Raw genomic sequence first — 25756 nt, 5'->3', positions numbered from 1 at the left:
TGCTTCCGCCACGGTGCACGGGCTGAAATAGTGGAAAAGCAGCATCACTTGCGCCATAAGTGGCAATTTTTCAACAAAAAAACTTCAAAAACAGACTCCACCAAGAGACTGCTGAATTGGAATTAATTTGCAAACTGGATACAATTAACTTAGGCTTGAATAAAGACTGGGAGTGGATGGGTCATTACACAAAAGTAAAACTATTTCTCCATGTTTATTTCTCCCCCCAGTTCCTCAGACATTCTTGTCAACTGCTGGAAATGGCCCACCTTGATTATCGCTACAACAGTTCCCCCTCCACCCACTCCTGCTGGTAATAGCTCACCTCACCTGACCACTCTCGTTACAGTGTGTATGGTGACATCCATTCTTTCATGTTCTCTGTGTATATAAAGTCAGGTTTTAATTGAGAGCTCATTCTTAATCTTTCCCTGTTTATGCTGAAATAAATTTGTTAGTCTCTAAGGTGCCATAAGCACTCCTTTTCTTTCTAGGTCTATAAATCTCCCCACTGTATTTTTCACTGTATGCCTCCGACGAAGTGATCTGTAGCTCAGCAAAGCTTAGAGGCAAATAAATGTGTTAGTCGCTAAGGTGCCACAAGTCCTCCTTCTCTTTTTGCGGATACAGACTAACAGGGCGGCTACTCTGAGACCTGCCTCTAGCGTTCTTTCTTTGTGTACTTCGCCCCTACAGCGGGGCGCAGCAGGGCGCGCGCGGGGGAGCTCTGACGCACGGGCTGCCTGCAGCGCCCCTCCCCCGGGCACGGCGCTGGTAGTTCGGGCCGCGAGCGCAGCCCTGCCGCGTAAGTCACACGCGGAGGCTGCTCGCCCCGCCCCCGGCCCAGCTGTAGCGCTGTCACGTGACCAGCCGCGCAGGCGGCCACCGGCTGCTTTCATTGGTGCAAAGAGCCGCCCCTGCCCCGGAGCGAACAGGTGCGCATGAGCGATGGGGCCACGCCCACCGCCCCGCTCTGGGAGGCGGAAGGCAGAGCTACCGCAGACGTGGAGCGATGGAGGCCGCGGAGCCGGAGCCGACCGCGGCGAATGGCGACTGCAGCCGCCCCCTGTCGCTCTCCGGACAGTCCTACTGGCTCGACGTGTGGCTCTTCGTCCTCTTCGACCTGGCGCTGCTCGTCGTCGTCTATCTGCTGCCCTGAGCCCGCGGGTGAGCGAGACCCGGCCCTGCTCTTCCCCCTGGCCCTGCTTCCTCACCGGCCCCGGGCCCCCCCCCGGCTCCCCAGTCTGTGTCTTGCGGTAACCGCCCCCCCCGCTCTCCGCTGCACCCCCCGCAGCCCTGCTCTTCTGGGCAGCCGCGTGGTGGTTGTTGTTCAAAGGGCTTCATTTACGTGTGGGAAGCAGGGCCCGGCCGGGGTGTTGCCCAGCGCTCTTGGCCGTCACGTGTAAGTTGGGCGAGGGGACCGTATACTGCTTTGCCCAGGTTAGAGAACATTCTGGCTGCTCGTTCTTGGAGCAGCCCAGGTGTGGCCATGCTTTGGTGCAGGGACTCAAACGTTAGCACGGGGCAGCCTGGTGTCAGGATCTGCCTTTTGCTGTTCCTGTAAAAATTCACCCGCCTTGTAAACTTCTGAAACGCCGCAGTTTGTACGCGCTCAGGAGGGGCTTGTTAGCAGCTTAGAACGGGGAAGGTTCTGAGCATGCCACACCCTGGTGCCGAACAGGAGTTTCCTTGCAGTTGTCGTTTTGGGCTGCCTCGCGCTATTGAGGGTCTGGGTCCGGGTCCAGGCACCAGAACCGAGAGCTGAGAGACTGCCTCTTTGTGCGGCTCTCAGTGCCCTCCTGCTGTGCCCAGATAGCTGGGTGCTACCTGATTTGGGAACATGAGCCAGAATTGCAGGGGTGGGAGCCAGTGGGGAACAGATTAGGGAACACAGGCTAGGATTTGGTGGGAGAGTCAAATTGAGTGGCTGGACACGGTAACCAGTATGAGACGCGTGAGCAGTGGTGACTGGGCCTGAGTGAAGAGAATGGGACTAAGAACCAGGGTGGGGAACAGGTGGGACTAGGGTTAGGAGGTTGGAGGGGAATGGGGCAGGAAGGGGTCAAGCTTGGGTATGAGGGGGAAGGAAGGAAAGGTCTGTGCTTACTAGATCACACTCCCCTTCAAAATCTGCAGTGGAGTCACCATTCTTCTGCTGTCAGAGTCTATGCAAGTGATAAAGTCTGTTACTTTTAGAAGTAGAGGATGACAGTCTCAGTTACTCTGTTAGCTCAAGTGACAGAGGTCTGTGCTGTGAATCTAAATGTCCCAACCCTGTTGATGACCCGTTTGAGTGTCAGTGTGAAGCCACATGATGGAAACTGTAATTTTTGTTTGCTTTTTTAAATAAAACCTTGGAAATGACACACCCTATATTAAGAGTATTATTGAGGATGTAAAGTCAAGCTAGTTAGGAAATGCCAGAATGCCCGCCCAATTGTAATGAGTGCCAAAGAAAAGCCCATGAGGAGGGTTTGATTAAGGTGCAGGAAATAAGGCATTGGGCTGCACGCTGAACAATGGGAATGTAATATTAAATAGTTGCTTATTAAGTGAGCACTGTCCATCCTGTGCACTGAATGAGCCAAGAATTCAGTGGGAAGAAATATGATTCATAGGCACAAGGGTTCTGAATTAAAGTTGTTTTAATTCTGGCATTTCCTAACTAGACTGCTTGGCTTTTCAACCTTTATGTTCTTCTAACATACATTTTTGGTTGTGGGCGTATGTACATATACCCAGCATCATCTATCCCTTCTTTCCAAATAAAACCCCTTGCAGTTTCCACCAATTACTCATGAGATTTCCAGACTTGACTGTGTATATCTGCGACAGGATGCTTAGCTAAACTACAAAGCATCTTTATATCTGTGACTTTGTCAATAAAGGGTAAGTGCAGAAGTTAACTTCCCATTAGGTATCAGTAATGGCACTATAATGAATATCACTAACAGTAAAGCTGTCCATTGCTAATATACTTTTCCTGAGTGGTTGTGTCTTGCTTGAATATTATTTCTATTTTAGGTTTAGGAATCATGTAGAAATTCATAAGCCCAAGATATCCAAAATGAGTACAGAGCCTTTGATCATGGCTTGCATCTTGCATTAGAAGGTATAAGTTCAGAGCAGAAATGTCAGTTCTGTCTCCATTTCTGTGGGTGGGAGATGACAAATAAGCCTTATTTAACAGTGTTGCTGACTAAAAGAATGTCCTGTCACATCTTGCTTCTCTGTTAATGATAATTGCAATATTTTATACACCTTGCAGGGCTTTTTCAAATGGCATCCAAATGTGCAAGCATAGAAAAACATTACTCCCTTTGCAAAAGGAATGCTGGCACACACAGGGCCAAAGTTCGTGCCTGTGATCTCATTGGTATATTCCTGGCTCTGTGCTACCTTCCCTTCCCCACCCTTTTTCTAGAATGTGGCAGGACAGAATGAGATGTGGCTGAAGTGTGCTGTGGTTTGCAACCTGCTTGGTGTAATGCTCCTTCGGGAACTGTTAGAAGTAGTACAAGTTAGAGCAGTCCTGAATCTACTCTAACTTGTTCCAAGGGCCTAATCTGCTCCTGTAGCTTTAAGGTATAAGGAAGCACAATGGTTTAAAAGCAGTCTTCCCTTTCTCAGAGAATTGTTGTGTTGAGCAGAGTGCTGGCACATGTAAGACTGGAGGTGACTAAGCTCAGTTGGGTGTCTTAAAGTGGAAATCTGCAACTAGAGCTCTGATTAGATAAAGTATGGTGAATAAACCAAAGTTCTGACAAACAACCTTTCTACCAAAAATAGCTCTAAAAGCTTTTGAATTTAAAGAAAGTCCTGTCCATGCAGTTTTCCCATTTACTTTTTTCTCCCTATTCTAGTTCTATTTCTGTTGTGCTTCATATGTGACAGAAATTAAAACTCTGAAACTTGAACTTTCAAGCAGAGATAAGGAGGAAAAATCTATGATAACAAACATGTCAAACAGCCACAGTGCTATCACTGGTAACACAGCAAATTTCAGATGTTTAAATTTCAAATAGTGATACTACTGACAGATCCTGCTCTGGTTGGTAACATTAGTATTAAATATAAAGTCTTTTTAAGTAGATATATTAGAAACTTTTTGATAGGTTTATAGCTCGAACAGCACTGTCCTGGTATAAAGGTAATTTAAGTCTGATGTTCCCTTTAGTATATTGAAGAAAACAGCACCTAATGTATGGGTATAGATGCTTCCTACATTGAGGGCAGGGGTTTTTCCCTCTGTGTAGTTAATCCACCTCTCCAAGAGGCCATAGTTCTAACCCCATCTACACAGTAGATTAGGTTGACCTACTGATCAATAGTGCTCAGGGATGCAAAATTTTTCACAGCCTTGAGTGATGAAGTGAGGTTGGTCTGTTTTTTTTTTAAAGTGTAGACCTATGCTTATTTCCTTCCCCTCCTACTGACCTTATACCACTGAAAATGTAACCTGCCTTTTCTGTTCCTCATAGTGGCAGCTCATATTCAAGATGATGATCCTTATTTATGAAAACATACTTTGGAAGAAGACGACGATGCATGCAACAGGACAACGGGAAATGAGACTCTCAAAACTGTTAAGCCATTGAGTGCTAGTGATACACATTGATCCATTTATGGATGTACTGATTTGGGGGGGTCCAGTTCATCTCTAGCCTATTTACTTCAACGGCAATGTAAATTGTTCAAGTTAAATTACTTGAAAAGTTTGAGGATATTCTAGTTTCCATGGCAGTAAGATGGATTGCTCATGTCTTTTACATAATGTTTAGTGTTTGAATAAAGATCAATTGAAAAAATAGAACTTCAGACTGGCTGAATAGCCCCATCTGTAGAAGAGATGGATTGAAATAGAATTGTGTAGGAAGATGTTGCCTGGTTTCTCCTGGGTTAGTTTATTAGTTATAGGTTTCAGGTTTTATAGGTTATGCCCAAATTTGTTTAGTCTCTAAGGTGCTACAAGTACTCCTTGTTTGTTTTGTTTGTTTTTAATTGGGTATGACCTTTTCTGGCCTGGAAAGATCAATTCCCTCTTTCCATGCAGCTCTGTCCCTCTGAGGCTTTTTATAGGAGCTCTGTTGAGAGACAGGTAATGACCATAATAGTAAGGTTTTATTGGTGTTGTCTTAAATTACCCAACATGACCCTGGTTACTGTGCTGGTTGATTATAACCACTATCCTTTCCTACAGGAATAAGCTGTAGTGCTGTAAGTACACAGGGTCCTGTTCCTTTTTAAAGGGGTCCTCCTCTATGCTAACCACTACATCTCCTCTGAAAGATCATGCAGGTTTTGACATCAGAATCCCATTGTAATTAAGTAAGGAGTGTAAAAAGGCAAGCCTGGCTGCTTAAAGCTTTCCTACATTTAAAGGGCTGCACTGGTAAAGATGTGACCTACACCACTGGGGGGGGGGGGGGGGGGCGGCTTTTCCTGTTGGCATAGGTACTCCACCTTCTTGAGAGGCAGTAGCTATGTTTATGGCAGAAGGTGGACCACTGATAAAAATGGAGGTTGCCTGGTACATGGTGAGATCCTGAATGCAACTAGCAGAAGATAAACATTTTTTTTGCACCTCCAGCAAAACAGATGGTTCAAACATGAGAGATCTGGGCAACTTCAGTATTTATGCTCTGCAATGTTAAGCAAGCTGTCATAAATAAAAGGGAAGGGTAAACACCTTTAAAATCCCTCCTGGCCAGAGGAAAAACCCTTTCACCTGTAAAGGGTTAAGAAGCTAGGGTAATCTCACTGGCACCTGACCAAAATGACCAATGAGGAGACAAGATACTTTCAAAAGCTGGGGGCAGGGAGAAACAAAGGATTGTGGTCTGTCTGCATGATGCTTTTGCTGGGGACAGAACAGGAATGGAGTCTTAGAACTTAGTAAGTAATCTAGCTAGATATACATTAGATTGATTTCTTTAAATGGCTGAGGAAATAAGCTGTGCTGAAAGGAATAAATATTCCTGTCTTTGTGTAACTTAAGGTTTTGCCTAGAGGGATTCTCTGTTTTGAATCTAATTACCCTGTAAGGTATTAACCATCCTGATTTTACAGAGGTGATTCTTTTTACTTCTATTAAAATTCTTCTTTTCAGAAACTGAATGCTTTTTCATTGTTAAGAGCCAAGGGTTTGGGTCTGTGGTCACCTATGCAAACTGAGGATTTTTACCAAACCTTCCTCAGGAAGTGGGGTGCAAGGGTTGGGAGGATTTTGGGGCGAAAAGACGTTTCCAAACAACTTTCCCAGTAACCGATTAAACGTTTGGTGGCAGCAGCGAAAGTCCAAGGGCAAAGAGTAAAATAGTTTGTACCTTGGAAGTTTTAACCTAAGCTGGTAAAAGTAAGCTTAGGAGGTTTTTATGCAGGTCGCCCCCAGGTCTAGGTCTGTACCCTAGAGTTCAGAGTGGGGAAGGAACCTTGACACAAGCTTTCTTTTTTTAAACACTATTTGTGGCTAATATGTTTTAGTGAAGATGTATCATCACTGTTCAAATTAGATTGGTGAAACAAAATGTTGGAACACCTCTTTTAAATCACCTGTTTAAAATAATACAGAGACTAGAGGTAGCAGCCACCATAGTAGTTAGATTTTTATCTAATAGTCTGAACAAGCAGCAAAATGCAACTTGGCATGAAAATAAAATTCTAAAGACTGAAAAATATTAGTTACAATACCTGTTAAATGCATTAACACATTACAAAATGTCTGTTCTTATACAAATCTATAACCAGGACATTTATAAAAAAATAAATAGGCACTCTAGCTAAATCAATGTCAGATCACACATTAGTTAACAAATATTAAACAAAAATAGGACCTGTAGAGTAAATATAAAAACTGAAGGTGTCAGTAAAATAGTGCACATATAACTTATCTCGTAAACAGGTCATATACAAAAGATTTTGCCTGGGAAGACTGCTTCAAGGAAAGACTAATGTTCATCTAAATGACTTCAATGAAGATTGTTGCATTTCAGAATTCCAGAAGAACCTAAGAAGCTATTCTTGAATAAACTCCCCAATTATGCTCACTAGCTTTCCAGAAACCAAATTCACTTGTGTTAGTAATAGGCATTCACTTTGCTCCTTTGTATATAAGTATGAATGTTTGCTATGCACATTTAAGAACATTAAGTTTGCTCTTATATAGTATTCAGTGTTCTGTTCATATGTTAAATTACTGCAATTTCAAATAAAAGATTTCTGGAAAAGCTTGACAAGTTCTAGTACTATGTTTTTAAAAGATGACATTAATTAAGTAGCTGTGTACATTAAGTAATGCCTATCTGATATGGGTTAAAAATTTGTCAGCTATTTTTAACAAAACAAAAACACAACAACGGTGGGAATCTTCCATGCTTTCACACATCCAAACGTTCTTAAATCAAGTTCTTTCTCCCCACCCAGTCTTATCCAGAATGTAAGGATTTTCAGTAGGTTCAATTTCACTTGCATTCATATCTATACATGTTGAATGTATTTGCTTTAGATATAACAATATCAATTCCAGAATTCATTCTTTCAAATGCTACTGAGTGACTGAAAAGTGTAAAGAGGCTGGCTTGAGATATTTAGTCTGCAGCATATCATGGTAGCATATTAAAAATGACAAATCTTAGATTGAATTCATGGTAGGACATTGGCAAAGTAAGCACAGCTTCTGTTTTATATTTTGGATAACTTAAAATACACATGATTGTCACCATTTGGCTGAAGCACTAATTTACATAATGTACAAAAACATTTAAACCTGTTTGACCACAGGACAAGTATAACATACATATGTAGCATTAAGCTCAGAACTAAAAGGCATTTTACACTTAACTGTAATCAGTACCACCCAATTTTAAAAATTTAAGCACCTTCGTTTACATTTAAGAAAGCCATGAGCTTCAACTACTCATTTTACACAGTCCTGATTTGAGAGTATTCATTACAAGTTACATTAGTTATTTCAGTGGCCAACAAATGGTACAAAACATGAATGGATTACCATGAAGCTGAATTATGAACCTCCCTAAAGGGTGCAGATTCAATTAAAAGCTTATCCAAAGGGGATGTAGATTTGTTTAGCCATTCATTGAAAATACAGTCTAGAAGTGTTTTGGAGTAGGAGACTGCTAGCTGGGGACAAAAAGTTCTGTAACAGTAAGTCTGACTGACTGATCCCATAAATTTGCTCAGGTTTATGTAAACCACAGTGATGTATTTTCAATAGGGAAGGGGAAGAGACAGACAGGTAGGTACACAGTAGGGATGAGTTTGCATACAGCTGCTAAATCAATCTGACCTGAAGACTAAGGTCTTGAATGTAAATGTACTGCTGCTTAAATTAATCTGGTGTAGGTACATGTGACAACTTCATATCCTAAAATATATTTGTTTCTACAGCACATTGCAGACTATATTAATTTGTAGCTTACATAGCTAAATTAAATTTCAGTAATAAGTTAAGGTATCACAGCTTTGCTTGTGGAACACTGACTAGAATTTAAGTTAAAGGAGCAAACAGTTGGATAAAAAAAGTGTACAAATATGGAACTGGAGTTTTAGGATAATTAAAAAATTCTAATTCCCTTGTAAATTCCTGTCTCCAGTCCATGTAGACTAGACCAATTTGTAAAATCACTCATTAAGGCAGCATTTTGAGTACTAAAAATCCAATTATCTGGGTAAACTTGCATTAAAAAAGACACTTAAGGATAAAGGAAATTAAGTTAGACTTTCACAGAAGTCAGATGAAGAAATAGGGAACATTGTTACTCATTAGGAAAAATGGTTCCATAAAGCAGATGTTCTGTATGTACCATGCTATGTATGGTACTGTACTTATTAGCATATCACTAGCTAGTTGAAAGGATTACAGGTTAATTTACACCTTTTCTCAGTCTGTGGCACTAAGCCACAAGTGTATTAAGTTCTCCAGTAAAATGAACAATTTATTAAGTTAATCTCATGCGACTGATCTACCTTGGTATTAATTAAAAGCACACACTTTTAAGGGGACCATTTGTAAGAGACTTACAAACTTATTCAGCATCATCACATAGAGGTAAACATAGTTAAGGCAAGAAAGAAAAAGACAAATCCATGAACATAGGGCCAAAACTTTAGCACCTTTTCCCCTGCTCACCCAGATTTGCAGAATCATTTAAACAGTCATATCTCTTAAAAGCATGGCTGACAGGATACCTAAGTATGCAGTGTTGTAGCTGTGTCCATCCTAGGATATTAGAGACACAAAGTGGGTGAGGTAATATCTTTTATTGGACCAACTTCTGTTAGTAAGAGACAAGCTTTTGAGCTCTGGATACCTGTCACCAAACATTGAGAAGTCCATGCGAAATGCATAAGGAGGACATACATTTGAAAATTTACCTGTTGCAATGTATGCCTTCTATGCTAGGTTTGTATCTCTGTTCAGATGTGGGATGACTGGAATCAAGAGCACCATGGTATACAATGCCCAGATCTAGTCCAGTTGGTGGTAGATGCTTATCTTTGTGGAAGCCACCACTGTTGGCAAAATACAGCTTGGGTCTCTGATGGTATTTCATCCTGTATGTATCTGTCATGCAACTATCTACTGAAAAATAGGTTGTTAGACATACACTATCATTTGCATCAGGAGAGCTAGCACTTGGTCCTGTGTGCTGAGATCCTTTATTAAAAATACTGCCAGATACAGTCTGACAGTCATTAACTGATGAGCTAGGTGCGGAATCCAGTTTGTGAATGGTGTGCTCATTCCCTTGAAATGTTTCTTTAAATCTTTCTTCATTTGTAAATGCACCTTCTGATGCAGTTTTTGAAGCAATAGCTGTTTGCCTTCCAAAATTTGAAGGGTTACTCTGCAACACTTCTGGCAATTTTAAATCAGCTGCGGATTCATTTTTTGATCCCAGCGAAACATTCAGAGTATATTTCTTTGGAGGTAAAGGAGGTGGAAGATTTTGGTAAATTACTTCTGGACTCTGAAGATTATTAGTCCTACCAAATGACTGAACAGCACATTCACCAGATAAGGACAGCTCTGTGTGGGACTGTTCTAACAGATTCTGTTGTACTAACGATGCGAGCTCTGACTTTGATCCAAGAGTTCTTGTATGAGGAGACTGCAGCTGAGATGATGAGAGAAATTCACTGTTTTTCATTCTCTTTCCACACACAACTAAGAGTTCAGTGTTACAAGGGTGGGCTGAGCTCTCAGCACTGTAAACTGGCATACTGATTGTCTCAAGTTTACCTGGATTAAGCCACTCTGAAGAGCTCTGTTCATTTAACTTGCCGATCTTTGTTTCTCTCTTAACGTGGTCCTTAAAATTTGGCTGTAGAGTCGATGAAGGGAATATTTTCCTGTGTGGCATCTCTACTCTAAAATATAAACGTGCACAGGTATTTTGGAACCAGTCACAAGAGATTTCTTCACAAACATTTACACATGCAGTTTTTTTAAAGCATACCCCACACCCATAAATCCTAAGTACTGTGAATATGTATTTTTTTTTTTATAATGGTGTTCTTGGAGACATAATTAAATATCCTTTACCCTGATCTGACTGGAGGATTCAGAGACTTATTTAACAAATATTCATTTAGCTCCAAGGTATATCAAATCACTGCAGATTTTCTTTCATAAGAAATTTGAAGGATTAACAAAGCTCTGCAAATGATTCATAGATTCACCTCCAATAAGGAAAGAGGAATCTTGCTAAACGGAATGGAGTCAGGTCTGGATTCTTTTCCTATTCCTACCACACTGACTTTTGGACAAGTCAGGTATGTCAAAAATTTGAAAAAATGTCCACTACTTTTGGTTGCCCAATTTTACACTCCAGGTCCTGATTTTCAGAGATGCTAAGCACCTGCAGCTCCCACTGACTTCAGTTGGAGCTGTGAGTACACATCACTTCAGAAAGACAGATCTAGGTGGTAGGTAACTGGCTACCCCATTTTTAACTACAGTTTTCAGAAGACAGTTTGACCAATCATTATTTGTTGTATGAATGTACAAAATACATCACTTTAAACTCCTGACCTAGTTAAGATGGTTAAATATCAGATAAAGGGCCAGATTGTTAGATGCCTAAATCCCTTTAAAAATCCGGCCTAAAATTTGGTTCTCTGTTGGCTGATACTTATAAACATCAGTCAGGTTTCCTTGCGTTTTCAAAAGGCAAATTTGTCAGCCAAGTCATTTTTGACACACTAGGTACAATATTAAAATAATGTCTGAAGACTAAGTTTGAAATGCATTTGGATATATTATAGATTCTCTTTTAGTCAAGAAATGGAGCTCCACATGGACATTGTATTTCAGAGGGAAAAGTTTCACAGTAAGAAACACAAAAGTTAATTACCTCTTCAGTGGAGGACTGTGCATCTGCAATTGAGATTCTGAAGGAAAGTTAATGTGTGGTCTGTAATTAGCTTCCATATTCATTTGGTTTTTTCTCAAGTCTGGAAAAAAATAGCCCAGTTTTACTTTACAGTAAGTAAAATGCTTCCTCTTTCTTAAGGGTTCATTACAAGTTACTTACACTAACAAAACAAACCTCCACTAAACAGGATACTGTTAATTATTTTCAACATTACAATGAAAAGAATATGGGTCAACAAAACCACTTCCAGTAAAAAACCTTCTACACTGTTTTTCACAAGTTCGATTTGTTACACTTCAAAAAGGGGCTTTTTAATAAGAAAGACCTAATAAAATATCTACATACTGAAGAGCTTAATTACTAAAAATATACCTCTGATTTCTCTGTTAATATCACATGCTTAAACACCTAGCAAGTGATGGACACAGTTCATTTCTAAGATTTCTAAATGCTGTGGGTCCATGGAGGCACAAGGTTAAAGGTTAACTTCAACTCCCAGAAAAGTATATAGAACAGGTACTTAATCGTGCAGTATCTGTGTTCAAGATATATTTACTATATATGCTATTGGTATCCATGTCCCCCATGTGCATAAGGTCAGATTCTTTTCACCAGCAATGTCCACTGGGACCATGCCTGTGCCCTAGATGTTCTCATGTCCCCACCATCCAAGTGCATAAAGGGGCAGAACAGGCCCAATTACCCTTAGTTACTTCACCAATATATAATCACAGAAAGGTGGACACCATAGTAGCAGAGAAAGAAGAGTCGTTGAATCCACATGGACAACACATTTTGAAGAATCACAATTACTTTAAGTAAGTAACCATTCTTCTGAGCAATTGTTTACATGGATTCCACTCTTGGTAACTAACCAGCAGTTGCCTGTTTGCTTGGAGGTAGATACTAGAGTTCCTACTTAAACAATGACTGCAGGACAGTCCTACCAAAATGGGCATCCCATCTGGAAGTCTCTACACCAAGGCGCAGTGTCTTCTAAAGGGTAGGCCAAACTCCACACACCTGCACCCCAGATTGCAGGGAGAGGGACATTCTTCAAAAAGACAGAAAATGCATGATTTCCAGTAGAATGAGCTCTAATGTAGCAAGGTGAATTTAACTTGGTTAACTCGTAACATGTCCTTATATAGCTGGAGACCCACTTACATAACCTCTGTGATGGTATACATTGCCCCTTAACTATCAGCAAAGGCCATGACTAGATTGAGCATGTTCTTGAATGATTTTGCCTTGTTGATGTAGGAAGACAGTTATCCTTACTACACTAATTTTGTGTGAAGTTTAGCTTCTCCCAGGGTTGAATGAGGTTTGAGACAGAAAACTAGGAAGCAAATAGATTGGGTCATATGGAACTCAAACCACCTTGAAACTTCAGTGATGCCTAAGAGACTTTGTATTTATGAAACCCTGTATAAGGGGAACCTGACATGAAAGCATAACTTTCCCCTACCCTTCTAGTTAATGTACCAGCCACTAAAAAAGCAACTGAAAAATAGCAACCTATTCCCTGTACCAAAGGTTAGGGTGTGAAAAATCAATCCTGCTAATACCGTATTGAGGCCTTTAAGGAATCTTGGCACAGTAGTGAGAGAAAATGTAGTATGGCCCTGCATAGGAGGGTAATGCACAGATATTGCTCCTAAATGGACCCAGACCCTGACCCTTATGGACCTGATAAAGTTCAGATTGTTTCACAGCTAACAGTTTAATACTGCTGAAACTGGGGATGTCAAGAGAGGCAGCTGGTGCTGAGATGCCCTAATGGAAACCCTCTTCCATTTTGCTTGTAATAATTTTGCTTTGTAGTCTGGTTGAAAGTTTCCTTCTTTGGAACAGAATGTTCTGAACATCAGTTGAACAGCTTTTTTCGGTAGATGTCAGCCAGCCAGTATCCAGGCTGTCAGATGTAATGAAGCTGTGTTCAGGTATAGGATTAAGCATTGTTCTGAACAACAATACTGAGCAGGGCCAGTAGACCAATGGGGGGGAAGGGGGGAGGACAGGCGGTGTTGAAAGGTTCATCAGTTGTGAATACAGGAACTGCCTATCCTATGCTATGGCTATCATAAATGCTCTGTCCTATGTCTTGATTCGCCCTCCTCAGAACCCTTGGTATCACAATGAATCAACAGAAAGGCATACATCAGTCCTGGCATCCAGGAGATGAGAAGGGCATCTGTCAAGGGGCCTGGGCTCGAAACGCCCCCTGGAACAAAATATCTGACACTTGTTGGCCTGGTCTGTGGCATACATATGTTTCTAGGAATCCTCACTTGCAAAAGTTATTCTGTAGTACTGAATATTTAAACAGACCACTCCTGGTTGTCTGAGAGCTTCCAGCTGAGTTGATCAGCTAAGGTGTTCTAAAGGCTGGGAAGGTGCTGATCCACTAGGTGTATTCTGAATAAGATCCTACAATTCCAAAGCTGCATAGCCTCCCAGCAGAATGGGGATGATCTTGTTCTTCCCTGCCCGTTGACATGCACAGGTGTGAAGTTGTCTGTTGGCACTTGTACTGTCGAATCCTGAAGAGGCAGGAATATTTGCATGCCAGGCAGATGGCTCTGAGCTCTAGGACATTTATATGGAGACAGGCTTCTTGAGGAGACCATAAGACCCTAAATCCAAAGGTGATCGAGAAGATGAGGAAGAGATTACTGAACAGAGGAATCAGAGAAGCAGCCGTGTTAGTCTGTATTCGCAAAAAGAAAAAGGAGTACTTGTGGCACCCTAGAGATTAACAAATTTATTTGAGCATAAGCTTTTGTGAGCTACAGCTCACTTTATCGGAATGCATCCAATGAAGTGAGCTATAGCTCATGAAAGCTTATGCTCAGATAAATTTGTTAGTGAATAGAGGAATGTCACCCAAGTCTTGGTAAGCAGAGGGTAGAGAAAAGTACTTTCTTGCAGACCTGAAGAGGATCAGTCTTTCCACCAGTTTAATGAGATTACTTCTTGTGGGACCATGATCATCACATGCACATGGTGTCTACTGTAGATATACTGATTTGAACACTTGAATAGAGCATAGGTGAAGTCTGGCAAACTATGTCATACAGGAGCTTGAAGCCATGTGTCCAAGAAGTCAAGCATGTTTTCACTGATTTTCTTGGGTGATCTTGAAGTTGGTTGGTAAGATCTATTATTATTTGGAATCTTTCCTGTGTAAGGTAAACTGTTGACCTAGAGTCCACTGCTCCTGCTCCAATGAAAGCTATGCTCTCACCGTAGTGGATTTCTCTCTGTTGACTGAGATCCAGGAAGGCAAAAAGCTTTAGGGTTACCTAAATTCAGTTGTTCACCTGGTTGGGGTCATCTTCCTTGAATTAGTTAAAGTATGGACAGACCTGGATTCCTGCCTTTTTTAGATGAGCTGCCACAATTGCCAAGCACTTGATGAACACCCTTGGTGGTGTGGAAAGACTAAAAGGCAGGACCCTGTATTGGTAGTGTAGCGAGGCAGAGTGGTTCCCTGCCGCCCCAGAGTGGGCTGAGCCCTTCTCCACACCAGAGTGAGCACAGCCAGCGAGTCCCACGCCGGCCCCCCAGCGGTCAAGGCACAGGACAGGAAGCATAAAAGCCCAACCCCAGAGCTCACTCAGGAAGCAGCTGCTGGAGAGGCCAGACACCGCCGGCCTAGCTCCCAGTTGGGAGACCCCGGCAACCTACGGCGGACCCGAGGACTGGCCTGACCTGCCAACGCCTGACACCGACCAGAGCCTGGAGGAGCTGCCCAGCCTGCTCCTTGCCAGTTACCCAGAGGACCCCATGGTGCTTGACCTCACAGAGGACACGCACCGGACCCAGGTATCTCCAGAGGAGGAGTTCAGAAGTAGCCCGGGGGCAGCCAACCCTACTCTGGCTGCAGCACTGCCAGAGTTTAAGTCAGTGTGTTGCGGCCAGGATCCCCACTGACTCCGCAGCAAGCCTTCTGCCAAGATTTCTTAAAATAAGAGGTGGTTGCCATCAGGAGGCCAAGACATTAAAAATATTTCTCAGGCTTTTGACAGTGGCATCAAATTCGTTGTCTGGTGAAAGCCCCAGACTGAAGAGCAAAAGAGGAAACAGAATAGGATTGCCCATGGTGGAATCTCTCTCTCCTTCAGCTGATCTGAGGTCCTCTTTTGTCTGATAGTAATACTTGGCAGAGGAGTGCTGTCTGAAAGATGGCTACTGGCATTTGCACTTTCTTCTTGAAGCACGAACCATGGGTCCAAAGAGCAGAAGTCAGGAAAAAAGGTTGCTTTATCTTAAGAACCTCATACTCAAAGCCATTCTGCGAAAAATGTCTTAAAATGTTGTTCAATAGAAAAAAAGTAGACATTTTGTCTTGAATTCCTTAAGATCCCGCCCCCCCCCCCCATATTATATTTTCAGGTCAATATATTAAGTTTAGATCCAAAATTAGGATGTGGGCATGGAAGAAGTTTAACTTTTTAAAATAAAAAAAATAAGCTAACAAATACATTTTAGCCTAACAGTTGCTACTAGGTTTTCTGTAATTATACTTAAGCTTTTAACATGCATACTCTAAATTTATATCTTACATATAAATCATTTGGTTCTTATTTTTATCTAGTTATGTTTTACACACAAAATTGCTCCTTACTCCCCATAAAATGACAAATGTGAACTGCGGTTCCTAGCTAAACAATTCAGTTAATGATTTTACTGAATTTTGTTTCAGGAGCTGTGAAGTCCCTTGGTTGGACACAAGGAGGCAGCAGCGATTTGCAAGCAATCACTAGAATGTCACTGGGGCAGGCGTTCAATCACAGCCGTTCTCAGACACTGGGAGGTTTGTGCATTTGGAGTTCCAGCTAATTTAAAAATAGCTGTGCTATTTTTCTCTTCTGCTGACATGGAGATCCATGCATGGTTAAAAGGCCGGGGGGGGGGGGGGGGGGGGGAGGGAGGGGGGGAAGAGGAGAGAAAATCTATAGGGAATTTTGGCTCCAGGTTCTTTGCAAACCTAAATACAGTATGGCAGATGTTACCATACTGCACAGCAGAAGCCTCAACACCATCATAAAAAACTCAAACAATAAATTAAAGATAATTTTGGCATTTCTCAAATACAAGCCAGTCAGATTTTTGGAATTTACCTTCTCACTTAAATATCTGAATAGATAGCCTTGTTTTTAAAAGATAACAGCCATTCTTCTATCCACCGAGTAATCTAACTCCACCACCACGCCGCCCCAAAAAGGTGAAGACTGTATTTCCACATGCTTTAGAAAATATTTTCTATTGTATTGTCAAAATATTGACAATAAAAAATACCCAATTTTAGTAAACAAAAGGAACTTCACTTCTTTATGAATGAATGTGTCCAGCAGTTCAGATTTGATTATATATATTTTAGAGCAGATGTAGAACTATTAGTAAGAAGCCAAAGTATAATGACTGACAGTATTTTCTGTGTGACAAATGTTTTTTTTTTTTAAGGTTATATTTGAAGAATTTACAGAGGGATTTAAATTTGGGACTGAACCTTGGAAAAACTAGACTATAGTATTACTGTCATGGATGTTTTAATAATAGAAATGAAATGAAGGACCTTTGTAATTAACAGACATCCACTCTTGTTATATACCCTCCCTTCACTTGGACATGCACATCGCACTTGCTTATGTACTTTCAGAAATCATTGTTTAAAAAAAGATCTGATAAGGCTTAATTTGGTTGTCAGAATTAGTTTCATCTTGATCCATGTTAGGTTTCACAGTGCTTTCACTCTACTCAACCCCCAATTAAAAAGCTCAAAGTATTCTTAATTTTACAAGTAATCCATCCGCACACATTTCATGACTTCTCACAAACCTTCAAATTAAACATTTCCTTACCTCCACTGCATATACACATTGATTTAATAACTAGAATTGCCAGCAATGATTTCTACCCTCCCGCACCACTTTCTCCAGTGGGCACCAACTAGTGGGCAGCTTCTCCCCCCATGCTACAAAATTAAGCACAAATTTTATTTGGGTATTTATTAATTGTTCCTTCCAAGTTAAAAAGAATCAAAAAAGATCTTTAAAAAATGGAGGGCCTGAGTTTTAAACTGGCTATTGAGAGTGCGATTTTAAAAGCCCCCTAAATAATTACAATCCAGAACTTTCCCATATTAGATTAAAATAGTTCCTCTTCATTTGGGGGAGGGCAGGGGAAGGGATGGAGGAGAGGTAGGCTCTATCACTTCTCTCTCCTGGGGCAAGCACCATGTTCCACTTTTCTCCGCTCCCATAGGAGAAGGAAGAAAGGGGAGCACTGGGCCTCATTCCATCCAGCTTTTCCTCCCTACAGAGGAAGACTACATTGCTTCTTTACACCCCGATTTACATACTCCTGAATGGTTTAATCTCCTCCTTTTCAAGGAAAGTCCAGTATGTGGCAGCGGGCCCTAGGTTTTGTCCCTAGGGTTCATGCAAACTTTGCGTGTGGGTTTCAGATAGCAGCCTGGCTGAAAGAAGGGTCAGGACCAAAATAAGAAATTAAAGCACACATGTAGACAGAACAATGGATCAGATGTGTGTGGAGGGGTGTCTTGCAATAACTTTAAAAACTGGATTTAAATTGGTGTTTCTTGTAAATATTACCAGATTTTTTTTGTGTGGGGCGTGGGGAGAAAGATTTAGTTTAAGGGATAGATTAAAATCTTTTGCTCTTGTTATTTAAAATTAGAGATTGGGATGTCATTTCACACTTACTTGCACTGATGTAATTGTTATAAAAACAGGCTTTTAAAAGAATCACATTTGTCGTCACAAGACATATTTTATCCTCTAACTATATTTGACTAGAAGGAAGACTTTAGACAATTAAATATGGAGTAAGTCACAACTAAAGCCACTCTAAACAAATATCCTTGTTATAGTTCATGTTTCACATTATGCAAATTAAATAGCTGTACACTTCAGTACACAGATCTGTGAATATAAAACAAGAGAGACTGTCATATACGTTTATTGTGCCTTTAAAGGCAGTGACTGGATTTTGTTAAAGAAGCAAAGATTAATATGTGAAGTTCATTTGGACAAAATTTAAAAGACATATTCCTATTTTTTCCTTTGTAAATTTATGCTTTGAATTTTCACAAGGGGAATGAGACATCACATCTCTGAGTAAAAAGTATCCTTACATTACATCTCTTTCTTCCCCTGTTTTTACTCAGGTAGAGATGTGACGTGACACCTATCCTCAAATTAACTGAAACAATTTGAGCCTTGTGTTTGAATTCATTGGTTTTTTCCCCAGTTATTAATTCAAAAAGATTTCAAACGAACAGTTGGTTGTCTGATGCTGTTAAAACAATTGTGTTTACAACAGATGAGACACTGTATTAGCAGTATGACAAAGCTAACATTTTATTTAAAAAGCACTGCAGGCTTTAGTAATGCAAGGAATTAGTTGTTAATTCCTAAAGAGAAGAGAATTGGGAGCCGAGGACTAAAGATCTGTATTATAGTTTTACCCTTAACTCACTTCACTCATTTGTAGAACGTGCAGCATTTCCCTTCAAGATCCTTGAATAAGAAGGTGCTATGTAGATGGGGAAGTAGCCATGGGGAGCGGAGGAAGCTCAGATGCCCAGAGGTGCCAAAGAATAGGAGGAAGAAGTAGGACAGAGCCCAGGAAAATAGCAATCAGGTCTTGGAGTAAGTAGACCATAGCTGCAGAGCACAGGGTCCCTGTGTGGGAACACGGAGTACAGGGTGGGCCTGGATTCTCCTACCAGCTACTGGGGAAGCTGCACCGCCTTAGACATAGAATGGAGGACTGCCAGGAAGTGCAGGGGGACAGTTAGTCTGGAGGGATTTTGACAGACCTCAGAAGAGAAGGTATTGTGATCCAGCTAGAGGGCCAAATCATGAAGAGGGAGCAGCCAGAGTCCCAAAGACGACGGCTACCCTGAGTCCTGAAGGGTAAGACTGCAACAACAGCTGAGTGACCGCAGGAAGGGGAGCTATTGGTGACCAGTGGTGAGCTATTCCCCAGGTGAGCCATGAGGAGGCACGCCAGCAGAGAGTAATGAACCCTGTTACAGCCTCAAAACCCCATTCTAAGGAGAGCAGCCTGAAGGGTGACAGGGTAATTCCACTCTCCTTCAGTCCCTAGCATCTGCAGTTGTTTTGTGAACACTTAGCCACCAACATTCAGGTGAAGACTCAACTCCTTCTACATGTCACTAAAAACTTTATGATGAGAAAGGCTTTAGTTATTATGGAGCTTCACTAGCTACAAACATCCACAATACTCACAAAATATTCCATAACCCTTTATCAATTCTCTAAAGTCCTAAAATCCCTACATATTGATGACTAACAGAGGCCAAAGAAAGAAGTGTCTGAATATTTCCACATCACTGCATTTAAATGGATAGTTAACTTTCTATATAGAGACTGATTTCCAGTTCACCTTTTCCATCTCATTCATCAGGGTGAAAAGATATATAACAAGAGTTGTTTTAATGAGTCATTCATACATGACCATGGCAAAATAAATTATTTGATTGAAATACTGTAATTAATATTTATAAATTTTGCTTATAATCCTCTTGCTTAGTAGATAAGTATGGAGTTTGAGACACATTTATTGAAATTTTACTGCCCTCTGTCAGAAGATATAGAATGGATCTAAGGTCAATGGAGAATAACCATATTCAGTCTGGAAATAAATTATTATGATAACATATGATTCAACAAAAATGTGATAAAGCAGGCAGAGAAAAATCCCAATACAATATGTAGACCTACCGCATTATGTCAGAGAGGGAGTCATCATGAGTCAATTAATAAGTGCTCTCTCCATTAATTAGCATGGACAGGTGTCCACATTGCAAGAAATTCCATTAAATAGGCTTAAGTAACAGGCTGTCTGTAGGCAAAAGATGGGAGATGAAAGTAAACTTTCCTCTCACCCATGAAGGAGGTCCCTTCAGCTTAGAAGTTTGAGAAACATTGGCAGGGACAGCTGGAAAGCTTGCATTGCCCCTGCTTATGCCATCTCTCCCTTCTAAAATAAAAGGAGTTCAGTCTCTTGGGCAGTCAAGCTGGCAGCTTTCATGAACACTAAATTCACTAATAAATATGAATGACTATGCAAGTGTTGTATCAAAACTGATCAGAGTGAACAGCTGAGTCAAGAGTGGGATTTTCAAAAGTACTCAGCACTTTCTAACTGTACAGTAACTGATAGCAGAATTAAAACAAAGTTAATTCCATGATAAAGATGGAGGGGAGGGGGAAGGGGAAACAAGACAAAACCTGATTTGTCCAAAATCAAACAAGTAGCCAGTGAGAGCTGGAATCTGAACTAGATTGAATTCCGTTTTTCTGTTCAGGGTATGTGTAACTTTCTAAAGTAATATTTCTTGTACACCCCATCCTTAAGAGGTTAGTACAATAGCTGGTCGGGGACTTTGGTTCGTTTAGTTTGACTACTTATTTCCTTAACTTAATTCAAAGGTACATGAAGTGCCAGACAGACATCTTTTTTGTATATTTTAGACGAATCAAAATAGAATCTTTGGCCCAATGCAAACTTAAAATTTACAAGTTTCTTTAAAAAGACAAAAGCATCTCTATTTCCCTCTGCCTCCAATAAGGTTTGTGGTTACACCTATGTATCTGAGCATATGCCAACCTGATTTGTTCCTTTAACTGCCCTTTATTCCAACATTACTCCCCCAAGTGAACTGTTAGAATGCACTATACCCATTACTTACAATTTACACTAATTACACTTGCTTTAAAAAGGAAAAAAATTGTTGCAACTTGTAAATACCCATTTTGATCTGGAAGACTACATAGATTCTGAATAGTTTAACAGTAAATATTGAGTTACTGAAGTGGAATATTTAGGATTCTGTATACAAAACATCAGCATCATTTGGAATTTATGCATTTTTGAGAAAATATTTGCCATACAAATAATATTTTTAAATGTAGTATTTGAACACAGTTTATTCAGTAACCTCTGAATACCTCAGCAACTGAAAATTTCAAATATTGTTTGGTTACATCTAATTTGCATTAGGTACTGAAGGTATCCTTTGATACACTTTCACTAACTTATTCCTACTGCCAGTGAAGACCAGTGTCCATTCTCCCACTGATACACAAAGACAATACAACAATTTGTAGTAGCATAAATGTAAAGGGCAAATATATTCTAGGTAATCCACACAATATCTGGCAATTTAAGTTATTCACTTCATGTGACAAGGAAACCAGATTGAAAAAAAGAAGTCCCGTATATCCAATAAAGAATTAGAATAATGGCAGAGAAAATATACTGTAGATTTGGATTTAAGGTTAAAAAACCCCCCAAAAACCAAACTACACGAGTCGAACAGAGGAGTAAAAAAACAGCTAGGTAATTATAAAATCAAGTGTCTCCTTAGCAAGTGGCCTAATGTTCATTGCCAACAGCTGATAGATTGCTTTGTACAATTACAGAAAAATTAATTGTTTCACAGACATAAGGTCGTGATTTTGGCTGACCTCATACTATTTCCTGTAATATTTATATGCTGAGGCACTTACCAACCTTATAAAAATCCAGACATTTTAATATGTGAAGGAAGTTGATTTCCTTATTGTAAGTATTTCCTCCTAATATTGCTACATATAGGATGAAAACAAAAGGCTTCTGACTGACGTGTACAGCTATTTAAGATCTGACTTAGTACTGAGTTTATACCCAGCAGAAGATCTATAGTTCTGGAGAAGAAAATTCCTGAAGGGCACCCAAGGAATTTTAAAAGGCTTAACAAAAAAAAGTTATACATTCTCATCCTCATAATAGAAAGATACTTATAATGGCTGTCGATTGTTGGCAAACAGTAAAAATGGAGATTTCAATTTAACAAGTGTTAGAAACAAAGTTCTGAAAGGCAGACAGAGGAGATGGAACTCTGGGACTATTTCGAATAAGGGTATATAGGCTAGGTTTGGAAGGACTAGATTTTTATTGGTAAATGTTGATTTCACCTTTGTGACCCAGAGACCTCTTGGTGCCAACTGGCAGGGACAACAGGAGTGCATAAGAGCTACAGGGATCCCTTGGCTCTGGCATTTACTTTGCTAGTTCACCAAAGTATATTATGTAAAGTTTCTAATGAAAGCTAGTGTCATACGAGTCCTCAATGATTGTGAAATGATGGATAGCATGTACATGGATAGCATGCAAGGAGTTATGCACATATGATACTGAAGATTACTGGTGACCAGCCCCAAATCAGAGAACTTAAGAACATAAAGGGGTGAGAGAGGTTTACGTTTATCCATCTGTCTACACATAAATTGCGTAACGTAAAGTTCACAATGGACAACCCACTTACAATCTGAGCAGAATGCTAATAAAGTGATTGCGAAGGTTCCAGAGGAGAAAAAAAAGTACATGCAATGAAGGTTATCCTGTCTGCAAGTGCAGACAATGAACTATAACGTTAGGGACAGCAAAAAAAACCCTCTGAATTTTTCCACTGAGAAGGCACAACAGCATGCTTGTTTCGTAAAGGAAGATCACAGCCAAGCCTGGCTGTAATACCATGCAAGGATTTTAGGTGAGCTTTTGTTTTGTCTTATGAACATATCTTTTTAGTTAAGTTTAGCCTCTACTATGCATGTTATGATTTTACTTTATATGTAATCCTTGACTTCCAGTATTTCTGCATGCTATCATTTGACTCAGTTCTATGTTACATAAACTTGCTTTCTTTACAAACAAAGCAAAGTGCTGTGTGTTAAGTGGAGCCGTCTTCTATGATATAACTGGTAAACTGTGATGTACTGTTCCTTTGGATCTGGGAATTCTGTGAGTGTCCAGTGGATCAGGGGCTAGGCACTCCAAGCAGATACTTGGAAGACTTGTGGGTTGGACTGTGCCTATCATTAACGTGTAAGGAAAGAGTAAGGCCTGGAAGGCAGTTCTTGTATTGCCAGAGGCTGGTGGTGTTGGGAAACTGATCCACAGCAGGCACAGACAAGGCGTCGTCTTGCTAAGGGCAGGCAGTAGCAAGGTTCCTCACAACCCTGGGTAACCCCAGGAAACACCCCCCCCCCCCCCTCAATAATAACTGAAATTTACAGATAGGCAAAGAAAGAAATACGCTGTTTGAGAACGTAAGAGTTTGATTTAAGGATATTTCGTTTGAATATTTTGATATGTGATGTTGACAATTTGTTTTAACAGCTATGAAGCTTTAACTTTTTGAATCTCTATGTCTAATGTCATTGGATAATTACTGTTCAACCTCCACATTGTCTCCCCTCCCTCCCACCGCATGATTTCCCACAATTATGAACATTTAAATCTATAAAAAGTGAAAAGCTCAAAATTATTAAAAAAAGTTTAATTCTGCCATGCCTATGTATAGCATACATAAGGAAGGATAAGTTGTTTGTGTGACCTACTGATTAGAGCACTGCACTGAGACTCAGGAGACCTGGGATCTATTTCCAGCTCTGCCACTAGTCTGCAGGGTGACCTTCTACAAGTCACTTCCACTCTCTGTACCTCAGTTTCCCCATCTATAAAAAAGGTGCTTGGAGATCTACCAATGGAAAGCACTGTATGAGAGCTAAGTAAACTGTAGAAACAAAGGCAGTCTAAGTCAGCATGCTGAAAGACATGGGTAACCAAAAAATTGCACTAGCGCACTGCAATCTGAATTATGTAACAGTCAACTCAGCTTTACAATGAAACATGATTTAAATGATAATTCAAGGATTCAACAAATATCAGTTAACTAACAGAGAGGATCTTCTAATACGTGACAGTCTGATGAGCCTCATGACCAGATTGGGGTCATAGGGTCTCCCAAGCTTTTCTCTGTTGCAGCAAAGGGTAACAGTATGGAGAAGACAAGAACTACTGTTCCAACATACTTGAGTGGTTGGTTGGTTGTTTTTAAAATCACTTGGTGTGGTTTCTTAACAAATGAGGCTGCCTAATAAAGGAGCTCTCTCATATAGATTTATTAAAAGTTATAAGTGTTCCTAGAACATGTAACATGGTTACCGAAATACCAAACAGCATCAGTTTAGCCTGGGTTACCAAGTTGTGATGTGAAAAACTCAAATTATTAAGATTAGTCAGAACACTGAGTACTGGAACAGTATTTGAAGAATAAATCAAAATATCAGTATTCATTGTCGAGAAAGAGAGCCAGCTTGCCACCAGGAAGACAGGAGAAGGCTATAAACACATAGGATATGTACAGAATGGAAGCAATGCATCTCTCCATGGGAAAATGGTGGCCCAGTGGGACATATTCCCAGTACTATATAGATTCTGTTCAGATTCACCTCAATACAAATTAACTTCACATGTGAACTTGCCCATTTTGCCAATGCAAATCTAAGACTTGGTCATCTAGTACTAAGCAGCAACAGTTGGCATAGTAAGAGAAGGAGAAGTTCACTTTTATTGGGTTGTCAACTCTGCAAATCTGAACTACCAGTAACTATGCAAAGTCTATCTGGAACCTTTCAACTTTTTACACAGTATTAAAATTTAGTAATTGTTAAAATAGCAATTTTGGACAACAGCACATCTAGAGTTTCTTTAGAAAACTTTGTCGTAAATATGCAAGTTAAAATTCTCACCATCAAAATAATTTCTGTTCTGCTGGGAGGTAGACTGCAACACACTTTCAGCATATTTGATCGACAGATTCTGGTCACTGAAAAATAAAACAGACCTTGTAGTTTAAAATTTAAATATTAGCGCACAATTACAGTTGCCCGTATATGTAAGTGTACACACAAAGAATTGCATGTTTTATAGTATAAAACATTAATTTGGCTGTACAAACTTTAATTTAGGACCTAATCCTCTCCTTACAAAATTTACAAGTCTTACGGTTTAAGCAGTATACTCTGCAGGTGAGCAGAATATATATAGTTGGTTCTCAAAGTTATCAGTGATTGAAAAATGATGTGCCGGATGTGAAAGGTGACTGACAACTTACATTAGTTGGGAACAAAAATTACTTGAAACTTGTCCTTAATGAAGGCCTGGGAAAAGGCAGGATATAGTTTTGAAAATTTCCCCTTAAATGATAAATATTCCAAAGCATAAATGGGAGTTAGGTGCCCAATTCCCATTTTGCCTTTAAAAATCTTCCTCTCAGTTACCAGAGTGAGAAAAAGCACACCTTTTAAAGAAAGGACAAGCTCTCAACTCCAAATATTGATGAAATTTCCAAATGGGCACATGCAAAAAAATGTGGTCTTAAATATTTAACTTTTCAATTCCTCCTCTCCAGAAAGTTGTTTTTATATTATATACAAGCATACATACCCAAGCACACAGACACAAAATTTTAT

At 40.2% G+C, this 25756-nt stretch overlaps 1 protein-coding gene and 1 long non-coding RNA gene across 5 annotated transcripts in view; one reads left to right on the top strand and one right to left on the bottom strand.

Moving 5' to 3' along the window:
* Positions 1-805: 805 nt before the first annotated feature.
* Positions 806-16294, top strand: LOC114022394. Of its 2 annotated transcripts, XR_006290403.1 has the most exons (3): positions 865-1167; positions 4482-15659; positions 16108-16294. It is a non-coding gene; the product is annotated as an uncharacterized LOC114022394 (long non-coding RNA). The 2 variants fall into 2 exon arrangements; XR_003566504.3 differs by lacking the exon at positions 16108-16294 and having other exon boundaries at positions 806-1167; positions 4482-7232.
* The window catches only part of USP53 (ubiquitin specific peptidase 53), a 64277-nt gene continuing 45101 nt past the window's right edge, over positions 6581-25756 (bottom strand). For all 3 annotated transcript variants that reach the window (XM_037897125.2, XM_037897126.2, XM_037897127.2), the window contains 3 exons: positions 25034-25110; positions 11376-11475; positions 6581-10389 (listed from right to left, as the gene is read on the bottom strand). In XM_037897125.2, the coding sequence (XP_037753053.1) occupies positions 9390-10389; positions 11376-11475; positions 25034-25110 (1177 nt within the window). In that variant the 3' untranslated portion in view covers positions 6581-9389. The remainder of the gene's footprint in view (positions 10390-11375; positions 11476-25033; positions 25111-25756) is intronic.

This window comes from Chelonia mydas, chromosome 4, assembly GCF_015237465.2.
Source record: "Chelonia mydas isolate rCheMyd1 chromosome 4, rCheMyd1.pri.v2, whole genome shotgun sequence".
Classification (NCBI taxonomy): domain Eukaryota; kingdom Metazoa; phylum Chordata; order Testudines; family Cheloniidae; genus Chelonia; species Chelonia mydas.
The sequence above is the reverse complement of the archived record's forward strand: the minus strand, read 5'-3'. Positions and strand labels throughout refer to the sequence as shown.